Source organism: Gouania willdenowi, unplaced genomic scaffold (genome assembly GCF_900634775.1).
Source record: "Gouania willdenowi unplaced genomic scaffold, fGouWil2.1 scaffold_55_arrow_ctg1, whole genome shotgun sequence".
NCBI lineage: Eukaryota > Metazoa > Chordata > Actinopteri > Blenniiformes > Gobiesocidae > Gouania > Gouania willdenowi.
In genome coordinates this window covers 542,231-561,826 of record NW_021145219.1, presented here as the reverse complement: position 1 = coordinate 561,826, position 19,596 = coordinate 542,231, and the positions used below count along the sequence as shown (strand labels likewise).

Here is a 19,596-nt window from a genome sequence, read left to right as displayed (position 1 = left end):
TACAGAGGATCTTGAAGAAAACACTGCATCACAAGGAGCATCTGCACCAGGAGCTGATCATAGACTACGGCCACAGGACGTTGACACAGGGCCCCCAGCGCAGCAGAGAGACAGGACTCCTTCACCAGCACTGAAGGGCCATGAGACAGCACCACCACGGCCACGATCCATCACAGCTCCCAGTGCAGAGGGTTCCTTCTGAGGAAACACTGGGAGAAAACACAATTAAAATAATAAGAAAAATAAAACCATAGAAACAGTCATTTGTGATAATTTGCACAAATTAACAAGGTAAAATACAAAACAGTAGATACAATAAAAAGCTAAAAATAACTAACTAAAAAATTATCTAAATAAACAAGTGGGCAAACAACACCTGAAAGAGAAGAGCAAGGAGAGAGCACAGACTGCAGAAAAACATGAAACATTAGTAGCTGGTCTGCCTGCATGGAAACACCTGGTGGTGGAATATGTGTGAGTGGAATTAGTATGTGCATGCCATGCACATAATGACAAATTAGAATCATCGAAAGGAATGGGTATGCATGGAAGCCTGTTTCTGCTGTCACGGCAAATTTGCGGTTGACCTCATTTGGAGACATGATTTATTGCTCTGGTTGAATGATGGAGTCCAGGTGAGGCATTGATGATTTTATAAAAAAGGTTTATTGTAAAACTAAATAAAAAGCAGTATGAAGATGGACAAAATTAGTGATGGGGCTTTACAAATGATTAAATACTTTATTTGAAAGGATACTAGAGGTTCTGGCGTCGAAAGGATAAAACTGATGTGGCTGAAGTAGCACGGTTTATTGAACAGCAAAAAATAAACCAAAATAGCAGAGATCCAGTACTGAACAGTCAACTTGGTTAAGCTTGGAACTTATAAATTATTTTAAATAAAGCTTTTAAAAAGGTAATAGGTTTCTTCTAAAGCCATACACGGGGGGCGGAGGATGTGCGTCACCGGAAGTATGTACAGTGCACGTGATCAGTGACGGCAGTGTCGCTAACTGTGAGCAAGATGGCGGTAGTGGTGCGGAGCCTGCAGGACCAGCTTGAAAAAGCAAAAGAAAGCCTGAAAAATGTGGACGATAATATTCGGAAACTTACAGGAAGAGACCCAAATGAAAATAGGTAATATGTTTGGATTGGTTTTTTATTGTTTGGCACTTTTCAGTAAATCGCGAATATTTTTTCAGACGAGTGACACGGGCTAACTTAGCACGAGGTGGCTAACTAGCAAACAGTATATTTGGTCATCTTGTAACTGTTGAGCTCAAGGTTGGATATATTATATATTGTACTGGCTGGCCTGAGCCGGGTTTTGTTCCCGGCGTCTGAAACTGGTGAGGAAAACACGATAAGTATCTAAGTGAGTCGGCATGGCCACTGTAGGCGTTACCGAGAGCCGGTGCTCAGTACACAGGCCTGCTGAGCAACTCTTCAGTGGTCAGAAAGTTGGTCTTTTAACTGTTTTCAGTGGGTCTGGAGCGTTAGTCTGTGCAAGGAATATTAGTATCTTATTTTTGTGAGGGATTTTTTTTTTTTAAAAGAAGCTATATCTTTATACTCTTCCACCGAGTAGGTAATGTTTTTGTACAATGGCGTTGCCTTAATTACCAACATAGAGTAAAGTAATCGACAATAAAATTCAATATCCTCAACTTCAACTGATTTAGTATAGTTGTTTAAATTATGTAGATTAAAACCTGATCAACTTTCAGTCTGAATTTAATTAAAATGTGCTAAATAAAATTACCGAAATAAAAGCCACATTCGGCCTTCGATGGAGTGATTTAAAAGCAAGGCCGAATAGTAGCGTATGACACAATCAAACAACATGCAATGATTTTGAGTCAACAATAACAACCACCGTCAACATTTTTCAATAAAAAGTGTTCAAAATAAACTCACGGTATGGTAAAAATAAAAGAAAAAAATTTCAGAACTGCAATAATGACCACAGTAAAAAAAAAAAAAAAAAAAAAAAGATCAAAGAAGTGCAGGTGTAATATCACATTAAGTCAACTTGAATAGGTTTATACCACTACTACTTTTATTTTTTATTGAAATACAGTAAGAAAGTGTCAGACACTCAGTGAAGTCGCTGACAGTTAAAAAAAAAAAAGAAAAAACATCCCTGACAGAGACATAGCACTCTCTACCAAGCACCACGTCTGAATGAACCCACGTATACCAGAACTCTGGTTAATAAATAAGTACAAACCAAATTAAAAACGAACCTGAAGAATCCCTAAATGTTAATGAAAAAGACCAGCACACCTGAGAGACAGAGAGTGAAAGAGAGCTGTTCTGTGTGTGAGTGTAGGGGAAAGACGCTGCTCTTTGAAAGCGGAAAAATGCAGCTAGTATCGACTGATAAAGTATCTCACGAGTTTTCCACACAGTGGATATCGACCGCGGTGGTTATCATGGTAATTAAAACATAAACGTTAACCTTCACCATCTGAAATTTTACCGTGATACCAGTAACTGTTACATCCCTACCTGGATTATGATCAAATCATTGGGTTCCCTAGATGGCACACCCCTACTGTATCAGATATTAGATGTAGGTCGATGTAATCCGATACTGGTTTTTTGCAGATATTGGACCAATATCAATATTTGATCTGGGCATCCCTAAATAGGGAAGAATAGTGAGTATTCAATAGGTCGTTATCAAATCATAATTTTTAAAATAGATTTTATTGGGCGTGTTTTAACTTCTTCAGAAACCCTGCCCATAATCATGGCATTTTTAAATTTCCAGCCTAGACGCTTAGGCTGAACGGTTAACCTTAATCGCATCAGTATTAAGGTTTTCACTACTGCGATAATGTAACCTCAGATGCTGGAGGTTTTTATTCCGTCTCCGTCATTTGAGTGATATATATGTTCACCAATCACAATTGCAGAGAAGCGCCTTCCTGGGCTGCTGGCCAATCAGAGATGGTTACAGGACACACGCTTGTGTGCGCTATAGCGGGGTTTTTTTTTCTCTTGCTGCAGCGAGTCTGAGTGCGCTAACAACTACACTAGGGCTAGGGGTGGGTGATATGGGAGAAATATATCGCGATTTTTTCTTTGTGAAGTCTCAATCACGATTTTATCACTTTTTTTTTTTTTTTTCTAATCATTTAGACGCAGAAATGGCACCGTGAAGGTTAGAATGTGAATTACAGACGGTCTACAATCTCCGTGATGTGGGAGATCGTCGTCATGTTGTAATCCTTAACGACCTAATATCAGATCGCACACCCTTAACTAGGGCCCTATAAAATCCATCTTAACGGAATTGAACTATGAAAACGGAATCTACTGTTGAACGCGGAAATGGACAGAATCGGGTTTAAACGGATTCACTATGAGGAAAAGTCCTTCCCTCTCTCATACTGGCTGGTGGCCGCTTCAAACACCACCTAAACACCGTCTAACCTGGCCAAAAACTATGCAAATCATCGCTGACTCCTAAATCAGAGCCACCCGTGCGCATTTTTAACTTTAACCTGTCTGTGAACCTCTGTTTCTCATGTAGCGCTGCTGTGCTCTGTGAAAATACGATCAGCTTTAATCAGCTTCACCTGCTCGGTGTTTAAACATCTCATCAGAGCAACAGAAGATCTGTGGATAAAAGTTGTTCTGTTGTTGTGAACTACACCACCAATACCAGGGATTGTAGAGTCTGAAACATTGTAGATTAATGATAACTTCTGATACTGTAAAACATTTTAGCCCCTAGTGGTGAAAAACACTAGGGTCTAGACATAATAAATGTCTTGCACCTTTATTATGTGCAAGACATTTATTCATGACAATGCTACTCTGTTTCATCTTCCATGTCAGTACAACTTATATCTACCTTTTATCTTACTCATTATTTTAAATTACGTTTTTATTTTTGATATGCATTTTTGTTTAATTATAGTTTTATTTTTATTGGTATTTATTTAGTTTCTTCACAGTGCAACTTATATCTTCCTTTCATTGTATCTTACTTTATTTTTAACATATATTTTTGTTTAATTATGGGCTTTTTATTTATTAGTGTTTTGTTTCCTCACAGGAGTTAAAAACTAATATTTTCTGAAAAAAATTGATGTGGAAAAAAAATACATATGCATTCAAATGTATAAAATATTTTTAAAAATCGCAACATTTGTCAGAAAAATCGCAATTAGGTTTTTTGTCGAAATCGTGCAGCCCTACTAAACGCATATCAGCCAAAACCTTGAAGTTTAGTTACTCTGTGAAAATCTACTCTATCCCCATGCTCTTACTGTGCATTTGCTGAATTGGTGTGTAACATTTGTTCACTATGTGTCTGCAGACCAGGTCAGATCCGTCGACTTGGCCTTGTGGCAGGTCTGGGAGGAGGTAGAGGCAGAGGGATCAACCTGCTCAGGTAAGCATGACCCGTTCACTATATATCTATATATGAGTTGCTTGATCGGCCAACGTGGTCTTGTGGTAAGTGGTAAACTAACATGGGTTTGCGATTCAAACCTAGTGTGTATTATGGCAGAGATGGTGATTACTGATAGTTGGTGGTCCAGGTTTTGCGTGCCTGTAAAGGTTGAATTCACACAGGTTAAAATAAAGCCAGCTCCAGCTTTACCTATAAATGGTAACATTTTTAAATCCCGTCTCAATATATTGTGTAGGAGGAGGTTACCATTGACAATTTGGCTTGGTTTTGGCTTTGTGTATAAGCTGCTCATTTTGTGTTTCAAAAGACAAAAGTTTCAAGGCTCTTTCTCCATAGAGACTAAATGTAGTTCAGTTCAACAATTGTCTCTTTTTTTTTTTTTTTTAATTCTGGAATTTTACCTCAAGATACAATACGCGATACAAATCTCACGATAACGATTATCTCACGATATGACAATACTGCGAATATCGATATATTGGTCTGAAATCAATCTACGATAATCTATGACATAGCAAGGAAAAAAGATTAAGTGAAAAATAATTTTTTTTTATTTTATTTCTCTGAAAGACAATAAATTGAAAGTGTCCTCTGAACAGTGACACTATTTTAGTGCAACATTTCTGTAAATAATTGTCAACATACCAATGTAAACAAATGACTATCTCCTACCTGCGGCGATCAAACTCTATAATGCTTCACTATAACCTCACAGCTTGATTGTTGTAAATATCTAAATCATATTTGTATTATTTTTGTAAATATCTGTACCATATTGGTAGATGTTTGTACATTTGTAATATTATTATTATTTTTTATTAGTAATATTATTTATCCTGCTTTATTTTCTACTGTGTGTGTATCTGATCCCTATTTTTTAACAGTCTTTTACTTAATTATACACTTATTTATTGTTCATTCTTTCTTTCATCTTTGTTAATGTTTTTATTTTATTTGTGTTTTTTTTTTTTCTGTGGCTGTAACAAAAGCAATAGTGCTTTTTGTAAACAAAAAAATAGGGTCTTTCTTACCAGTGACACCATTGTAGTGCAATATTCCAGTTAACAATATATTGGTTCCTTCAACAAACGTGACAAAATATATGTGAAGACCGACCTGCACATTTTGGTGAAAAAGCAGAAAAGGTTTTGAAAAAAATAAATAAATAAAAAGAATCGATTCTTAAAGTGAGCATATCGTTAATCAATCATGCAAAATAACATTGCGTTATATCGTCACACTCCTACTCACAAACTGTTCCTGCTCTACTTCCACCATTAGCCTCAGAACACTATGGCCTCACACACACAAACCACATGCACATACACACACAGCTTGATAAACCCTCTGATTAGACCAGAATCTGCTCTTTATAGAAGCGCAGGGTGAAAAACATCACCACTGCAGCAGGCTGTTTCCCACAGAGCATTGGACTTCTTCATTGAGGCTGTCAATCAATGCTTACTCAGGGCTGTGATTGGAGGAAACCCTCCTCTCAGCTTTTATAGGAGGGGCGGGGCCAACAGTGAATGTTGATAACACAAAAAATCCGTCTCAGCCAATAACAAAATTCACTTATAATAGCCGGCGTTCAACCCTTAAAGGGCAGTAACTGAGATTTTACAGCTAAACACGCACAATTAAAAAACTTTTACTAAAATGTTAAAAGTTGGACTCGGATCAACCAACAGCACTACTAAATACACATGTATTCAGCAGAAGTGGATTTGGGGTTTGGTTATTTTTTAAATAAAAAGACCATGAAAGTGATTTCTCCAAATTTAAGACTGAAAACACACAAACCCTCAGACTCATACTAACATTTTTTGGAGCTAAGCTATTCTGTGGGTAGAGGTCTCGGCAATGTAGCTATGAAGCAGCAATGCAACCCTTTTATTCCAGGTTCTTATAAAAAAGAGTCAGTAATAAATCATGTCCCTTTCCAAAAAGCAGGAGTCATTTAGAAAAAACAATGAAAAATAGATGTTTGGCTCCCTTTATTATGTGGGCATATGAAAACATGTTTAAAATGCCTTGTTCTAACTTTGCCACAATGGAGTATAATAGTTTTTGTCTTCAATCACTGTCAACACAAAGTCAAACAGATGTCTTTAGTGGGGGTGTGTATTGATGTGAAATATATAGCTACTGAATGTCTTCACCTGATATGCTCCACAGACGCAGTCTCTCAGACATGGGAAGCGGCGGCCCTCCTGCCAAGCAGAGGGACATTGAAGGCGCTCTGCTGAGGTACACTACACCAACTAATGATACAATTACAATATTAGCTTGATTCTTGATATCTAATTTAAAACTTTAGATAAACATTGAAGAAATTAAACAATTTTTATAAAGTTCTGCACAGCAGCCTTATTGTGTCTGAGTGTTTAATTACTCTCCATTTGTTAAAAGTGGTGCTGGAACTTTTTGACAATGTCATTGTTACACCATGTGTCTCGTACACAGGCTGGCAGGAGACCAGAGGGCCAGGAGAGACATGCGTCAGGACAGCGACGCTGAGGATGACGACGATGTCCAAAAAGTAAGACCATTGTCAACAGTAAGGCAGAGAAAAAAATGACCGTTGGGCCAAATCAAACTTGATACTTGATGGTTTTTCCTCATAATACTGATGTACTACTTTGTCATTTAGACAAGTATAAAAAACACTGACTACACGGTAACTCTGTAATTTGGTTTCAGCTTTTCTGAGGAAATTATTTTAATTTGTTTAAGATGTTAACTAGGGATGTTAACTAGGGATGTAACGATTCACTCAACTACCGATACGATTCGATTCACGATACTGGGTTCACAATACGATTCTCTCACGATTTATTTTACAAAATTGGACTGTTAACAAATGATTACTGAAAAATATTCCTTTTTTTGCGGGGGGGGAACTAAAAAAATACTGTACTATTTTCCTTTTATTTTTCATTGTCAAAATAATCCCTTGATAAACTATTCAAAACAATGCAATTTAACTAAAAATAAATCTTGAATGAAATAAATAAAGAAATAATACAAATGAAGAAGCCTATTAACTTAAATTTGGGTTCTATAGTAAACAATGCAAAACTGCATAATAGATTTTTTTTTTTTTTTTTTTTAAAGTGCAACTGAAATGTATTTTGTGCCTTAACAATTGGACTTAAAAAGAAACCAGTCTGCATTGTATTTAGGTCAGATATTTGTTTGAACCAACAGAGGGCGCTGGTAACCCAGTGGTCGGTTGGCATGCAGGTATTCTGTGCAGTGAAGAATAGATGCTATGCTAGCAGACAGAGCTAAAAGAAAAATGTGACTTTTACAGATATTCACATAATATTACAGATATTCTTTCGGTGCTAAAGGGGTATGGAATCATTTATGAATATGTTTAAGAGTAGAAGGCAGCCAGAAAGAAAGTAGTAGCAGATTCCGCCCGCTGCCTACACTGCTGGACAAGAGAAGGATAAATAGATTAATAGATAGCGCCCTCTGCTGTTTAAAAAGTACTGCGATTCAATTTTCAGAGAGTCGATGTGAACCGTGATACCTATGAATCGATTTTTAACTGCCTTACGATTAATTGTTACATCCCTATTGCTAACCAACTATTTTCCTTGTAAAACGCACTCTCATGAAACCACGTCATCATTTTTTAAAAAGTCATTTAGTGATGCTTTAAAACAGGGGTTCTCAACTGGTCTCACCCTGGGACCCACATTTTACCATGGTCATTCAGTTGACCCAGTTTTTTTGATAATTCAACCACAAATACATTTTTTCTCAATTAGCTGTTGAAAACACACGTATATAATCTTTTTAAAAACATAAATATCTATATTTTCCTGTGTAACATGCATTTCACAACATGCCCGTCAAAAGAAAAGTTTCTTTCAAAATAAAAGACAAGTCCAACATGAGAAATATTAAGTATTAATTTATTTTTGTCCAGCTGTTCGTGACCCACCCAGTACAGGTCTGCCCAGCCCAACCCAGCCACTTTTGGGTCCCAACCCACCAGTTGAGAATTACTGCTTTAAACCACGCAACAAAGATCGGCAAAAGGAAAAAGGCTACCGCTTTAATACAGTATTTTAAAAGCAAATTAAACAGAATATCATGGTAAATGTTTAAATGTGATTTTAAATCGATACAAATGATGATAGAATCATTGTATTATGTGTTTATGTGTCACTTTTTTAATGAGATGATTAGTTGTCATGCGTTTAAACCATCAGTAATATGTCTGTAGATGCATGCATATCCATCACCTCCATTTACTGCAAGGTATAAATGTGTCCAATCATTGATCAGAGATTAATTAGAAAGCTGTGAATATACGGAGGGGGGGGCTTTTCAGGGACAGTCACCGGGCAGAGCACTAATTCTAATGACAAAAATACACTATCACGTTTCGTTCACGCTTCTCATCTGCATCAGTTGCAGCTGCAGTGTTGGATGTGGTATCACAGCACCGCTGAGCTGCTCTCTCCTTTCATTTGAATTTAATGTTTAGTGCTGAGTTAACTATTCATCAAACACTCAAGTCTCATAAATTACATTTTAGTGATGTAAAGATTAATGTTAAGGTAGTTAAAAATTGATTTTTCTTTGTTTGAACTATGTCACTCACACTTGACATGAGCGCTGGCGCCAGGCATGGCCAGCTCAGCCTATACGCAGTCTAAGCGGCCAGTAATCTATCCAGCCATGCATTTGTTTGTAATTACAAACTGGCAACCGAGAGCGTGACGTTGGACCTGACTTTCCCAATTGGTAAGCAAGTAGCGTGGAAGAAAATGCCTGATACAAACAACAACACTCGTCATGTCCAAGATAATTTATCCTTCCAGAAGCGTAGGCGGCGAGTGGAATCGCCTACTACTTTTAAACATGTTCATAAATGATTCCTTACACATTTAGCACTGAAAGAATATCTGTAAAAGTCACATTTTTGTATTAGCTCTATCTGCTAGCATAGCATCTCTTCTTCACTGCTAAAATAGCTGCATGCCAACCAACCACTGGGTTACCAGCGCCTTCTGCTGTTCGAACAAAAATATTTGATGTAAATGCAGTCCAATTGTTAAGGCACAAAATAAATTTTCAGTTGCACTTTTAAAAAGAAAAGGAACTATTATGCAGTTTTGCCTTGTTCACTGTAGGCTTCTTCTTCATTATTCCTTTATTTATTTCATTCAGGATTTATTTTTAGTTAAATTACATTGTTTTGAATATTTTATCATTGGATTCGTTTGACAATGAAAGATAAAGGAAAATAGTGCAGTATTTTCTAGTTTTTTCCCTGAAAAATAATATTTTTCAGTCATTTGGTTACAGTCTAATTTTGTAAAATAAATTGTGAGAGAATCGTATCGTGACTCGAATCTTTTCGGGAGTTGAGTGACTTGTTACATTCCTATTACATATTATTTGGTTGTGAATTACTGCATCGTCTTTTATTAAACACTGACAGGTGATAAAACAAACTTGTCAAACTCACAAGATCTGTGTGATAACATGCATCAGTTTTCTATGTTAAATTGACTAAATAACACCAACTTTAAACCTTTAGTACCACAGAAACTTAAGTGTCTGTCCTTTATTTTCACTGCTCAGTAACAGATGACGTCACGTTCTGTTGGTGTCGGCATTGGTTTCTATTGGCTGCTTGTGAATCGTATGAAGACGTTCCCTTAAGCTAAAAACTGTCAGCTGATTGGTGATGAGTTTAATGTAGGGGGACAAATAAAGTTTCTATAGAAATAAAATAAATTAGCAGATACGCTCACAGTAGAGTTTAAAACATCCTCAATACACTTTTAATGTCACTAATGCTTTTTCATGCTCAAACAAGCACGCGCGTCATCATCGTAGCCAGCATTAACGTTAGGTGACGCTCACTGACGTCCAGGTGCTCTTTATTAATGTTCCACTTCAAACCGGTTTTGTTTTTACAACAGTTTCTCTGCTTTGTTGAGGCTGTTAAAATTGACGCTATAGTATATATATAGCAGTTCTGCTTTCACACCAGTGTCCTGATTTATTCCATTTTATAGGAACGCCTTTCATAAAAACTTTCTACTTATCACAGATTCACATTTCAGTCAGCACCACTGGCCTCTAAATGACTGACTTTGTAACTTTCAAACACACAGCCAGCGTTGCAGTCATCTGTTGTAGCTACCTCCAAGGAGAGAACTCGCCGAGACCTCATTCAGGACCAAACCATGGATGAAAAAGGAAAACAGAGGTACGCCTCAAGCCCTGAACTCACACCTGTTAAACATGAAACAAGGCTCATTTGTGTCCAGTGCTTTTCATTCACAAGGGAACTCTATGTGCTTTAAGAAACTTGTGTGTGTGATCTAAGGGTTTTTATTGGTTCCCACAGGAATCGGCGCATGTTTGGCCTGCTCATGGGAACTCTACAGAAGTTCAAGCAGGAGTCCAACGTGTCCTCAGAAAAGGTAAGAATATGGGCACTAAAAATATAGGACTATAAGACGCTACTTTTTTCTCACACTTTGAACCCTAAACAATGATGCGGCTAAATTATGGGGTTTTTCCCCAATTTTATAAGCTTCATGCTGCCACAAAATTGAGCCCCGTCACATTAGAGCAGGTGGAACAATGAAATTGTTAACAATAAATTGTTCTTTCTCACACTGAATCATTCTGATCACTCATTTTGTCTTGATGCACACTGCCTCATCATAGCAACAACACAGAGAAATGTTGTCAGAGAGAAAGTGAGTGCCCGTTGCAGTAGCAGGGATGAAGTAAAAGTCAGCCAGTTTGTAACAGAAGAACAAATGGTTTGTTCAGGATTGATCGGTGTTCTGGACTTTGAAGCTGATGGAGACGCTTCCGTAAGGAGGACGGACAGACGGAGCGGAGATCACAACAGCCTGTATACAGGCTGTATCCATGCTGTTCTGATCTCCGCTCCGTCTACAGTAAATGTCAGCCAGTTTGTAATTGTAGCAGAACAGCATGAAGTCGGATTTGTTCAGAGGCAATCACATCTGTATTCTGCCTCAGAGTCCGACTCACTGTGATCGCTCCGTGGTAGTCTACGGTAAGACGAAGCGGTGCATCAGTCTGGTTAGAGTAAAAAGTGACCATAAAAAGCTGTAAATGGACTGATATGTAAACGTGGGGCAGTGAGGAGGATACTTTATGTAATAAAGGAAACTTATCAGTAACTTATTTCCATGAAACCTAACTTGAGTACAGCAGCTCGCCTACCTGCCCGTTCTGATTGGCTGAATTTTCTGAAGGGCACCCTCATTAGCCAATAGAGTGCAGCTTATGTTAGGCTTCGGCATTTGTGTGGAATTTTTTTAGAAAATTGCTAAATTATTGTAATGTGACCAATAAAACAGTGCGCTTTATAGCCAGAAATTATGGTAATCAATACCAAACTGTGTCCTTTGTCATCTATTACTAAGGACACATTTGTGTTGCTGTTGTGGCCCAATAAAAAGCTTCAAACACTAAAATCAAGTATGTTCACTTTTGCATAAAACAAAATAATTCTTGCACTTGATGTGTCTTTGCTCCAGGTCTTCATCATCAAACCCAAAATGTTCCCATATAAGAGAATTTGACTTGCCTTGCTTGTTTACCAAGCATTTTTGCTGCATTTTTCCTGCAATGTTTCAAGACCGCTAACAACAACTTTCCTCATGTCGGCTAGCTTTAGCTTTAGCTTTGAGAGGGGCGGGGCAGAGGAGCTGGCATACATCTGCATTAAACAACTTAAAGTTAGGATTAATAATAGCCATGTGCCAAACTTTATTCTTTGTTGATGTCTGAAATTGTGGAAGTTTGTTTTATTTAGTAAATATTTCTTTTTAATAATCGTCTTTTCTTGATAATGTTATTTTTGTAATCGGTGAGTGTAATAATCAAATTTTGGTTTATTGCACAGCTTTACTGGTCTCTATTACTCACCTCCTCTGTCTCCTACCACCTTTCTGATTTTAACTATGGTTCTTTCTTTTCTGTGCAGCAAAAGCGGCGCTCAGAGATCGAGCAGAAGCTGGAGGTTCAGGCTGAGGCTGAGAAAAAGAAGGTGGAGAATGAGAAGAGGGAACTGTTTGAGGAGAGGAGAGCCAAGCAGACAGAACTGAGACTATTGGAGCAGAAGGTGGAACTGGCTCAGCTGGTACGGTCTTTGATATTCGACTTATTCACAGGCTTTGATTGTGTCACGTAATTCAATTCACACGTTAATATAACAAAGAAAAGTAAACTAAAACTACTGAAACCATGATATATTTCTTTTAAATTTGGGTTCTGCAGAAAGAGATTACAATGTTATGGGAATCTTGAAACACCATTGGAGACTGGTCTGATATTTTATTCTTCAAATCAAACTGGAACTGAACTAACGTGTTGTGATATTTTGTAAATGTCTTCATTCTGATTTGGTTCTCAGTGAAAATAACCTTAGCCCTGATTTAATTTTTGATCCGCCAAATATTTTTTTTCTCAGGTCTGTAAAAGTATAGTGAGCACTAACTTGAACTGGGACATCCCTTTGGTGTCTAAAGACTTTTTGCTTTGTTGCTTGTTTTTGTTCCAGCAAGAGGAGTGGACCAGCCACAATAATCACCTGGTCAAATTCATTCGCACCAAGACCAAACCGCCCCTCTTCTATTTACCTGGAAAGATGTGCTCCGCCACTCAGAAACTTCTCGATGAGTCAACAAAGAAACTCAATGGTGAGTTCCTCAGTATGTATTCTGTTATTTTGTAGAAACAACATTCAATGGAAACACGTTCAAAGCATAAATATACTTTGTCAAAATGTAATCGCTTTTTTTTTTTTTTGCAAAAATTTGTAGACCCAGATACAGAGTAGAGTTTGGATCGGGCCCAAAAAATCCAGCCCGACCCAAGCCCGCAGGCATTAAGCCCGACCCATTATCTTAAATTGTAGGCCCGAGCCCAAAGCAAACCCGACGTAAATTATTTTATTGAACGTATTGCAGCCAGTAGATTAGTTTCACTGTGCCGCAGGGAGAGAGGGGGGTGCGCACACTAGCACCGCAGCCCAAAAGGTATTGTAATGACGTGACTTGAGCCTTCATCACAGTTTTGCACGCTTTAATGGAGGTCATAGTAACGCCAAAAATAAACAAACACACATGTTGATTGGCCTCCCAGCCAATCAACATTCAGAACACATGTAAACAAAGACACACATTGGCAGAGAAAGCTGCACGTAAGTGAGGAATGAACAAAATCAACAAATAATATTCAGTGAATGTGAACGCTGAACAACTAAACTCAAAACAACGCCGAAATACACTACAAGCAGAAATGACTGTAGAAATGATACCACAACAATATAGAAGCATTTTTGTGTTTATTTGAAAATATTAATGTAATAAAAATTTTCAAAAAAAGACAGCTGAGTGGGAAAATGAGGCCCAAGCCCAGCCTGAACTCAGGTCGGGCTCGGGCCAAGAATCTAAACTTTAATACAGAGCTGTATCAGTTAGAGAGAACTGTGCTGCTTCTTCTTCACTGATTAACATGTTCAAACCTTGTTTTCCAGTGAGTTTTTCAAACATGTCTGTGGCTCCTCACTGCTTCACATCTGCAATGAGCCATTTTTTTATGTTTTATGTTTGTTTTTCTTTGGCTTTACTCTCACTGGAGCACTTCTGCCTGTCATTCAGCTCAACATTAGAGATGTGGATTGCAGCTGCTCCTACAGCTAGGAAAACAATCAAAGTAGAGTTTGCTTCTCCAATGATTCAGATTTGGTTTATTTGCCATTTGCAGTAAAAAAAACCACATTGGAATAGAAGGTGAAAGTAGCTCAAAGTGCACTGTCAAACATTCATTCATAAAACATAGAAGACGGTTTTAAAAACAAACAGGAGACAGAGTTAAATAAGTTAAAAAGGTTACAATAGAGTTTAAAAAATTAAATTTGTGAAAACGCAATAAAAGGTAAAAATGAATGAAGCCTGATAAGAGTGCACCGTTCAAAGACACGGTGCACTCTGGAAATATTTACCACATTTGATGGTGCGATAGCTCCTCCCAGAAGGGAGAAGTTCAAACAAGTCCCTGGCAGGATACACAGCAGGTCCTTAGTGATGGCTACTGCCCGAGACCGAAGTCTTTGTTTGTAAAAGTCCTCAAGGACAGAAAGTTTCACACTGATGGTCCTACTGGCAGAGCAGACAACGCAATTTAAAGTTTTCTTTTCTTTTGCTGTAGAGTTTCCAAACCACACCATGATTGCAGAAATAAGAAGACTTTCTATACTACAGTGGTAAAAATGTAACAAAAATCTGCTTATTGAGAGTAAATTCTTTCAATTTACGCAGAAAGAAAAGCTGCTGGCGAGACTTTTTCACGACAGACAATGTCACACCAAGAATGTTACAATTTTGACCTCAGCACCATTTACAAAAACAGGAACAGGTTTACTTCTACCTGTAAAAGCAAGGAATGTCTGTGTGCGTTTGTGGAGCGAATATTTCCCAGATGTGGTGTGAATTCGACCTGAAACATACATTACAGAAAAATACATCAAACCAAAAAAAATGAGTATAAAAAAACAACAAACTTATTTATCATACACATGTCCCATAAAATTAAACCAGGGAAATCGCACACGCCATTTTACTTTGCACTCGCAAATAAACCCCTTTATAACACTACAGAGTATGTACACCTCTTTGTACATCCAACCTTCAAATATATTGTCATCTGGCCATAATTGACAACTGTACTTATGCTCCCACGTACTTCCAACAGGCACTGAACTAGATGGATGTAGACACACACACACACAGTATTTATAATAAAATATACTAAATGAGTAAAATAAAACAAAAAACTAAACAATATTAATACAAAAAATGACTCCAGAATAACACTACAATGGCAACAAAAACAATTATACAAAAAATGCACAAAAAGACAACTGAAAGATAAAAAATACAAATAATGATGACTTCTAAAACATACATTACTGAAAAATACAACAAAAATATGAAAATAGCTCAAAATACACAAAACTAAATATTTATACAAAAAATACACAAAACTAAATATTTATACAAAAAATACACAAAATGACTCCTGAATCACACACTAATGTATTTATTGAATATCAGTCAATTAGTAAAAGACAATTTCAGGACTAAAACATTGTTTTTGCACATTCTCTTGCAGGTATCTTTGAAGAGAGGCGCGAGGCTTTTGCTGAGCACATCAACAAAATGGAGGCCCGCCCTCGGCGACAGTTGAACCGCAACCAGGATGGAAAGATGGCGACTACAGGAGTGGAGCGGCCTGCGGAGGGTAAGCCAGCAGGTCAGGTAGTTAAAGTGACAGGTATTAGGAGCACAGCAGAGATGGAGGATGAGGAAGAGGAGGAGGAGGAAGAAGAGGAGGGGAGGGCTAAAGAAAAGGAAGAGCAGCAAAAGGATGGGAAAGAGGAGGGGATAGAGGTTACTGAGGAGAAGGATGGAGGGGAGCAGAAAGGGAGTCCTAGCTCAGAGGAGATGGAGGTAGAGTCAGAGGATAGGGGTAAGGGGGCGGAGCAGCAGGTGGAGGTAGAGGACAGGGGGGAGCAGCAGGTGGAGGTAGAGGACGGGGGAGAGCAGCAGATGGAGGTAGAGGACAGGGGGAAAGAGGGGGGGGAGGTAGAGAACAAGGGGAAGGAGGGGGAGCAGGTGGAGGTAGAGGACAGGAGGAAAGAGGGTGTGGAGGTAGAGAGAGAGCAGAAGCCTTCAGATGATGACACAGCAAAATCTCAGCCTGAGCCTCCTGCTGGGAATGGGGAGTCTCAGCCCAGCCTGGCTGCAGCAGAACCATCAGGTCACCCCCCCGTCACCCAGGAGGCCGTAGCCCCCCCACCCAGTCAGGACAACACCGCCCCTGAACTCCAGATCCAAGGCCCTACAGAGGAGCCCCCAGTGAAGGCCCCTCAACAGCCCCCCCAGGCTGAGGAGCCCCCAGCCTCTGCTCTCCCTCAGGAGGACAGCAGGGGAAGGAAGAAAGAGAAGGAGCACAAGAAAGGCCGGAGCAACAGCTCCTCCTCTTCCTCCTCAGGCTCCTCTTCCAGTGGGAGTTCCTCCTCATCCTCCGGATCCAGTCACACTTCTTCTTCTTCGTCCTCGTCATCCTCGTCTTCCAGCAGCCGGAGTCGCAGTCGAGAAAGCAACAAACACAAGAGGCGTCCCTCAGACAGAGGGCGGGACAGAAAGAAGGGAGAGGAGAGGGGCCACCACAAGAGAGGGGGGAGGGACCCCAAGGCCTCCAAGGAGGAGAGGAAGAGGAGTGATAAAGGGAGGGGCGGGGCTCGCAGCGATAGGGAGCATAGAGTCAGGAAGGAGAAGAGACGCTGACCCTAAGAACTCAGACCCAGCATGATCCTGACCTCTGATTGGCTGCTGTTTGGTGGAACATCAGGAAACATGGAGTCGCTTTGTTTAAAAGCTTCACCATCCACATGCTGTCATTGTTTTTAAGTGGTTGTGTCAAAAGTTTATTGGCTTGATTTCTATAATTGATCAATGTTAAGTGTCTTTATCTCAGTCACTGAGTTTTAGTAAAAACAGGACTTTTTTTTCCTGCCGACACATGATGTGAGGTGAATAAAAAAAGTCCAATGCTTCATCCTGCCTCTTCTTCTCTCACACAGTTTCTGTAGGAATGCATGACAGGGTTCTCACCAGCGCTGTTAAGCGTAGGGCCCCCCGAAATAATTTTGGTGGTACCCCCTATGCTCAGCATCAGGGGGATTTTTTGTTTCTTTTTTCCTTTTTTAATCGATGCTTACATAACTGTAACCACCATCCACAAGTTTGTAAGCTCCGGGAGTGCGTACAGTCCGGACTCCGCTTCAGTGTGTTTGAGCCTGTCGGGCGTAATTTATGGTTACCTCGTCTTTAACCAGTTGTGGATGCTTTGTGTTGAAAAATGAAGAGAACCAGACTAAAAGGCGATGAAGTAATAAAAAAATTATTTATTCTAAACTAAATAAAAAAGGTACAAAGGAGGACAATCAAAGGTTTCCACCTGGCCGGGCAGACGCTACAGGAATGAATGGAAATTTTCTGCACAAACACTTTTACAGATATTCAAAACCCCACCCAAGGAGGAAAAAAATATGTCAGATGGTCCCGTGAGCTCGACGCCACAGGTATCAATTTGATGATAATCGTGTGTAGTTCTGTAGCCTTGAGATACAGCTGATTATCTCGTGTTTATGGAGGGTGAGAGCATCTGACCTTCCCAAGGGAATGACAAAGAAAGGCACATCTTAGTAGAATGTTACATCTTATAAGTAAGAATACATTCAATGAGTAAGATACGTGAGTAAATATGATTTATTAATTTTGCCACCACAAGCCTTAAACAATGCTTCATCTGATAGCGTGTGGCGCTCATGAAGCTTCTAGTCTTGGTTTTGACTCGCAACAGATCCTTCTATATGAGCGCACACAGACGTGAATATGGGTTGGAATGTGATCAGGCGTAAAGAGACATCGGCTTCCTTTGAGTCGGACAGGTTTGGGACTAGGCCAGGTAATTTTTAGGCCTAATTAAAGCTCTACTTTGTAACCTATAATCACTGTCCAATACCTGTATAAACGGTGTGCTTCATAATCTCCATAACAGTTCCTATATTCTGGGTAAAATAAACTATTTCTTGTCCAGTGAGGGGCAGATTCACTAAAGGTTTAGTGATATTAAGACGTGTGCAAACGTCACTCCATGCGCTAATAAGCCGTATAAAGTACACTGCGGCATGTCGCAATGTGCCCTCAATCCATTTAGCGCGTTTCCTTCTGATAAATATGTATAATAGGTGGAGCAAAAATATGGGAGGAGGAAATGCATATGAATTAATGCAGGGGAAGCAATGCGATTCATCAAAGCTGGACTTGATTGCTGCCTCTGTCCATATAAATTTAGCATGGCTCACAACCAGGTGGTAACTGTCAAAGCTTTTTGTGCATTGATGTCTGCAGTGAAATTTGTGTGGAGACGGGAGAGGAAAAACGTCCAAGGGAGCGCATTTTCAGACCATGAGTTAATATATTTGGGATGAATGAATTCACAATTTTAAGAATGTGTTAAAACCTTTCCCGTTTGGTCTCCCCAAACGGGAAAGGCTGGGGGTACACAGTGGAGATCCACCCTCTCAATGGTCGGGGGCTGCTTCTCCTCTCATCCCTTGTTAAAGATGGAACCGCGTAGGAAGAAAAGGCCATTTTGTTGTTGTAGAGCTGCAATTTATTATATGACTGCACTATAAACATAAGCTTGCTACCTGTGTCGGAACTGCTACAGTGTCGGACTGTACCCACACACCTCTCCTCCGCGGATCACACGCACATCAACCGCTCCGTCATTCACATCCACACACTTTCCCACTGCGGGATGAATAAAGAATATCGAGCTGCTGTAATTCATCCATTTTTTTTTATGAGCTTCCTCTATTAACACATTCTGCTGCTTCAAATTCACTTTTTCATGTACAAAACCCTCATTTAAATAAGGGTGGTCTCCACCACTTCTGCATGTGCACTAATCATTGCTGCAATCTTAGTGAATTCCTCGCAGCAGGTGAGGAAACTGTGTCTCCAAAGGATTTAGGGAAACATTTAGTTTACCACCCTTTATTTCAGATCCTAGCGAATCTGCCCCTGTGTGTCTTAGTGTAATAGTCATGACCCTTCACCATTTGATTTAATTTTATTTTATTTCAAACATGAACACAACAGCACTGTATTTACCACAATGAAAATAATAGAAATAAAAAAACCAAAGTGAAAATAAATGGTTACAAAATCCTGCATGTGAAGCCTGTACATAAAGGAGTAGGAGGAAGTATAAACTTATATGATTCTACCCTTGTATAATAACAAATAACTTTTGGCTTTAAAGTAAGGCAGTAACAAAGAAAAAAAACCAAAAAAAAAAAAACCTTTAGCTTTAGTTCACTAAATTTGGCCCTCAAAAAGTCAAATTTCAAAATTTTCCGCGCCAATGGCGCTCGTTCGCACATCACAATTTTAGTTTCAAAATTTAGACAAGGGGTCCCAGTCTAGGAAAGCTGTTGCTTTGCCTCATTTCTTCTAGCTTTACTCTCAAGAATCAAGAGTCGTGTGATGGAGCAGCCATTT

At 39.1% G+C, this 19,596-nt stretch overlaps 1 protein-coding gene across 1 annotated transcript; it reads left to right on the top strand.

Annotated features, from left to right (window-relative positions):
- The first annotated feature begins 987 nt into the window (after positions 1 to 987).
- On the top strand, positions 988 to 17,080 carry pnn (pinin, desmosome associated protein). Its single transcript, XM_028442580.1, has 9 exons — positions 988 to 1,137; positions 4,334 to 4,408; positions 6,611 to 6,682; positions 6,899 to 6,974; positions 10,582 to 10,676; positions 10,818 to 10,893; positions 12,441 to 12,596; positions 13,017 to 13,155; positions 15,632 to 17,080. Exons 1-9 carry the CDS (start codon positions 1,025 to 1,027, stop codon positions 16,807 to 16,809), a joined length of 1,980 nt encoding a protein of 659 aa, XP_028298381.1. The 5' UTR covers positions 988 to 1,024; the 3' UTR covers positions 16,810 to 17,080.
- The last annotated feature ends 2,516 nt before the right edge of the window (positions 17,081 to 19,596 follow it).

Coding starts and splice junctions, on each gene's coding strand:
- pnn (XM_028442580.1), top strand. CDS start 1,025: ATGGCGGTAGTGGTGCGGAGCCTGCAGGACCAGCTTGAAAAAGCAAAA. Junction 10,894..12,440: donor CCAACGTGTCCTCAGAAAAG/GTAAGAATATGG, acceptor TTTTCTGTGCAG/CAAAAGCGGCGCTCAGAGAT. Junction 12,597..13,016: donor AGGTGGAACTGGCTCAGCTG/GTACGGTCTTTG, acceptor TTTTTGTTCCAG/CAAGAGGAGTGGACCAGCCA.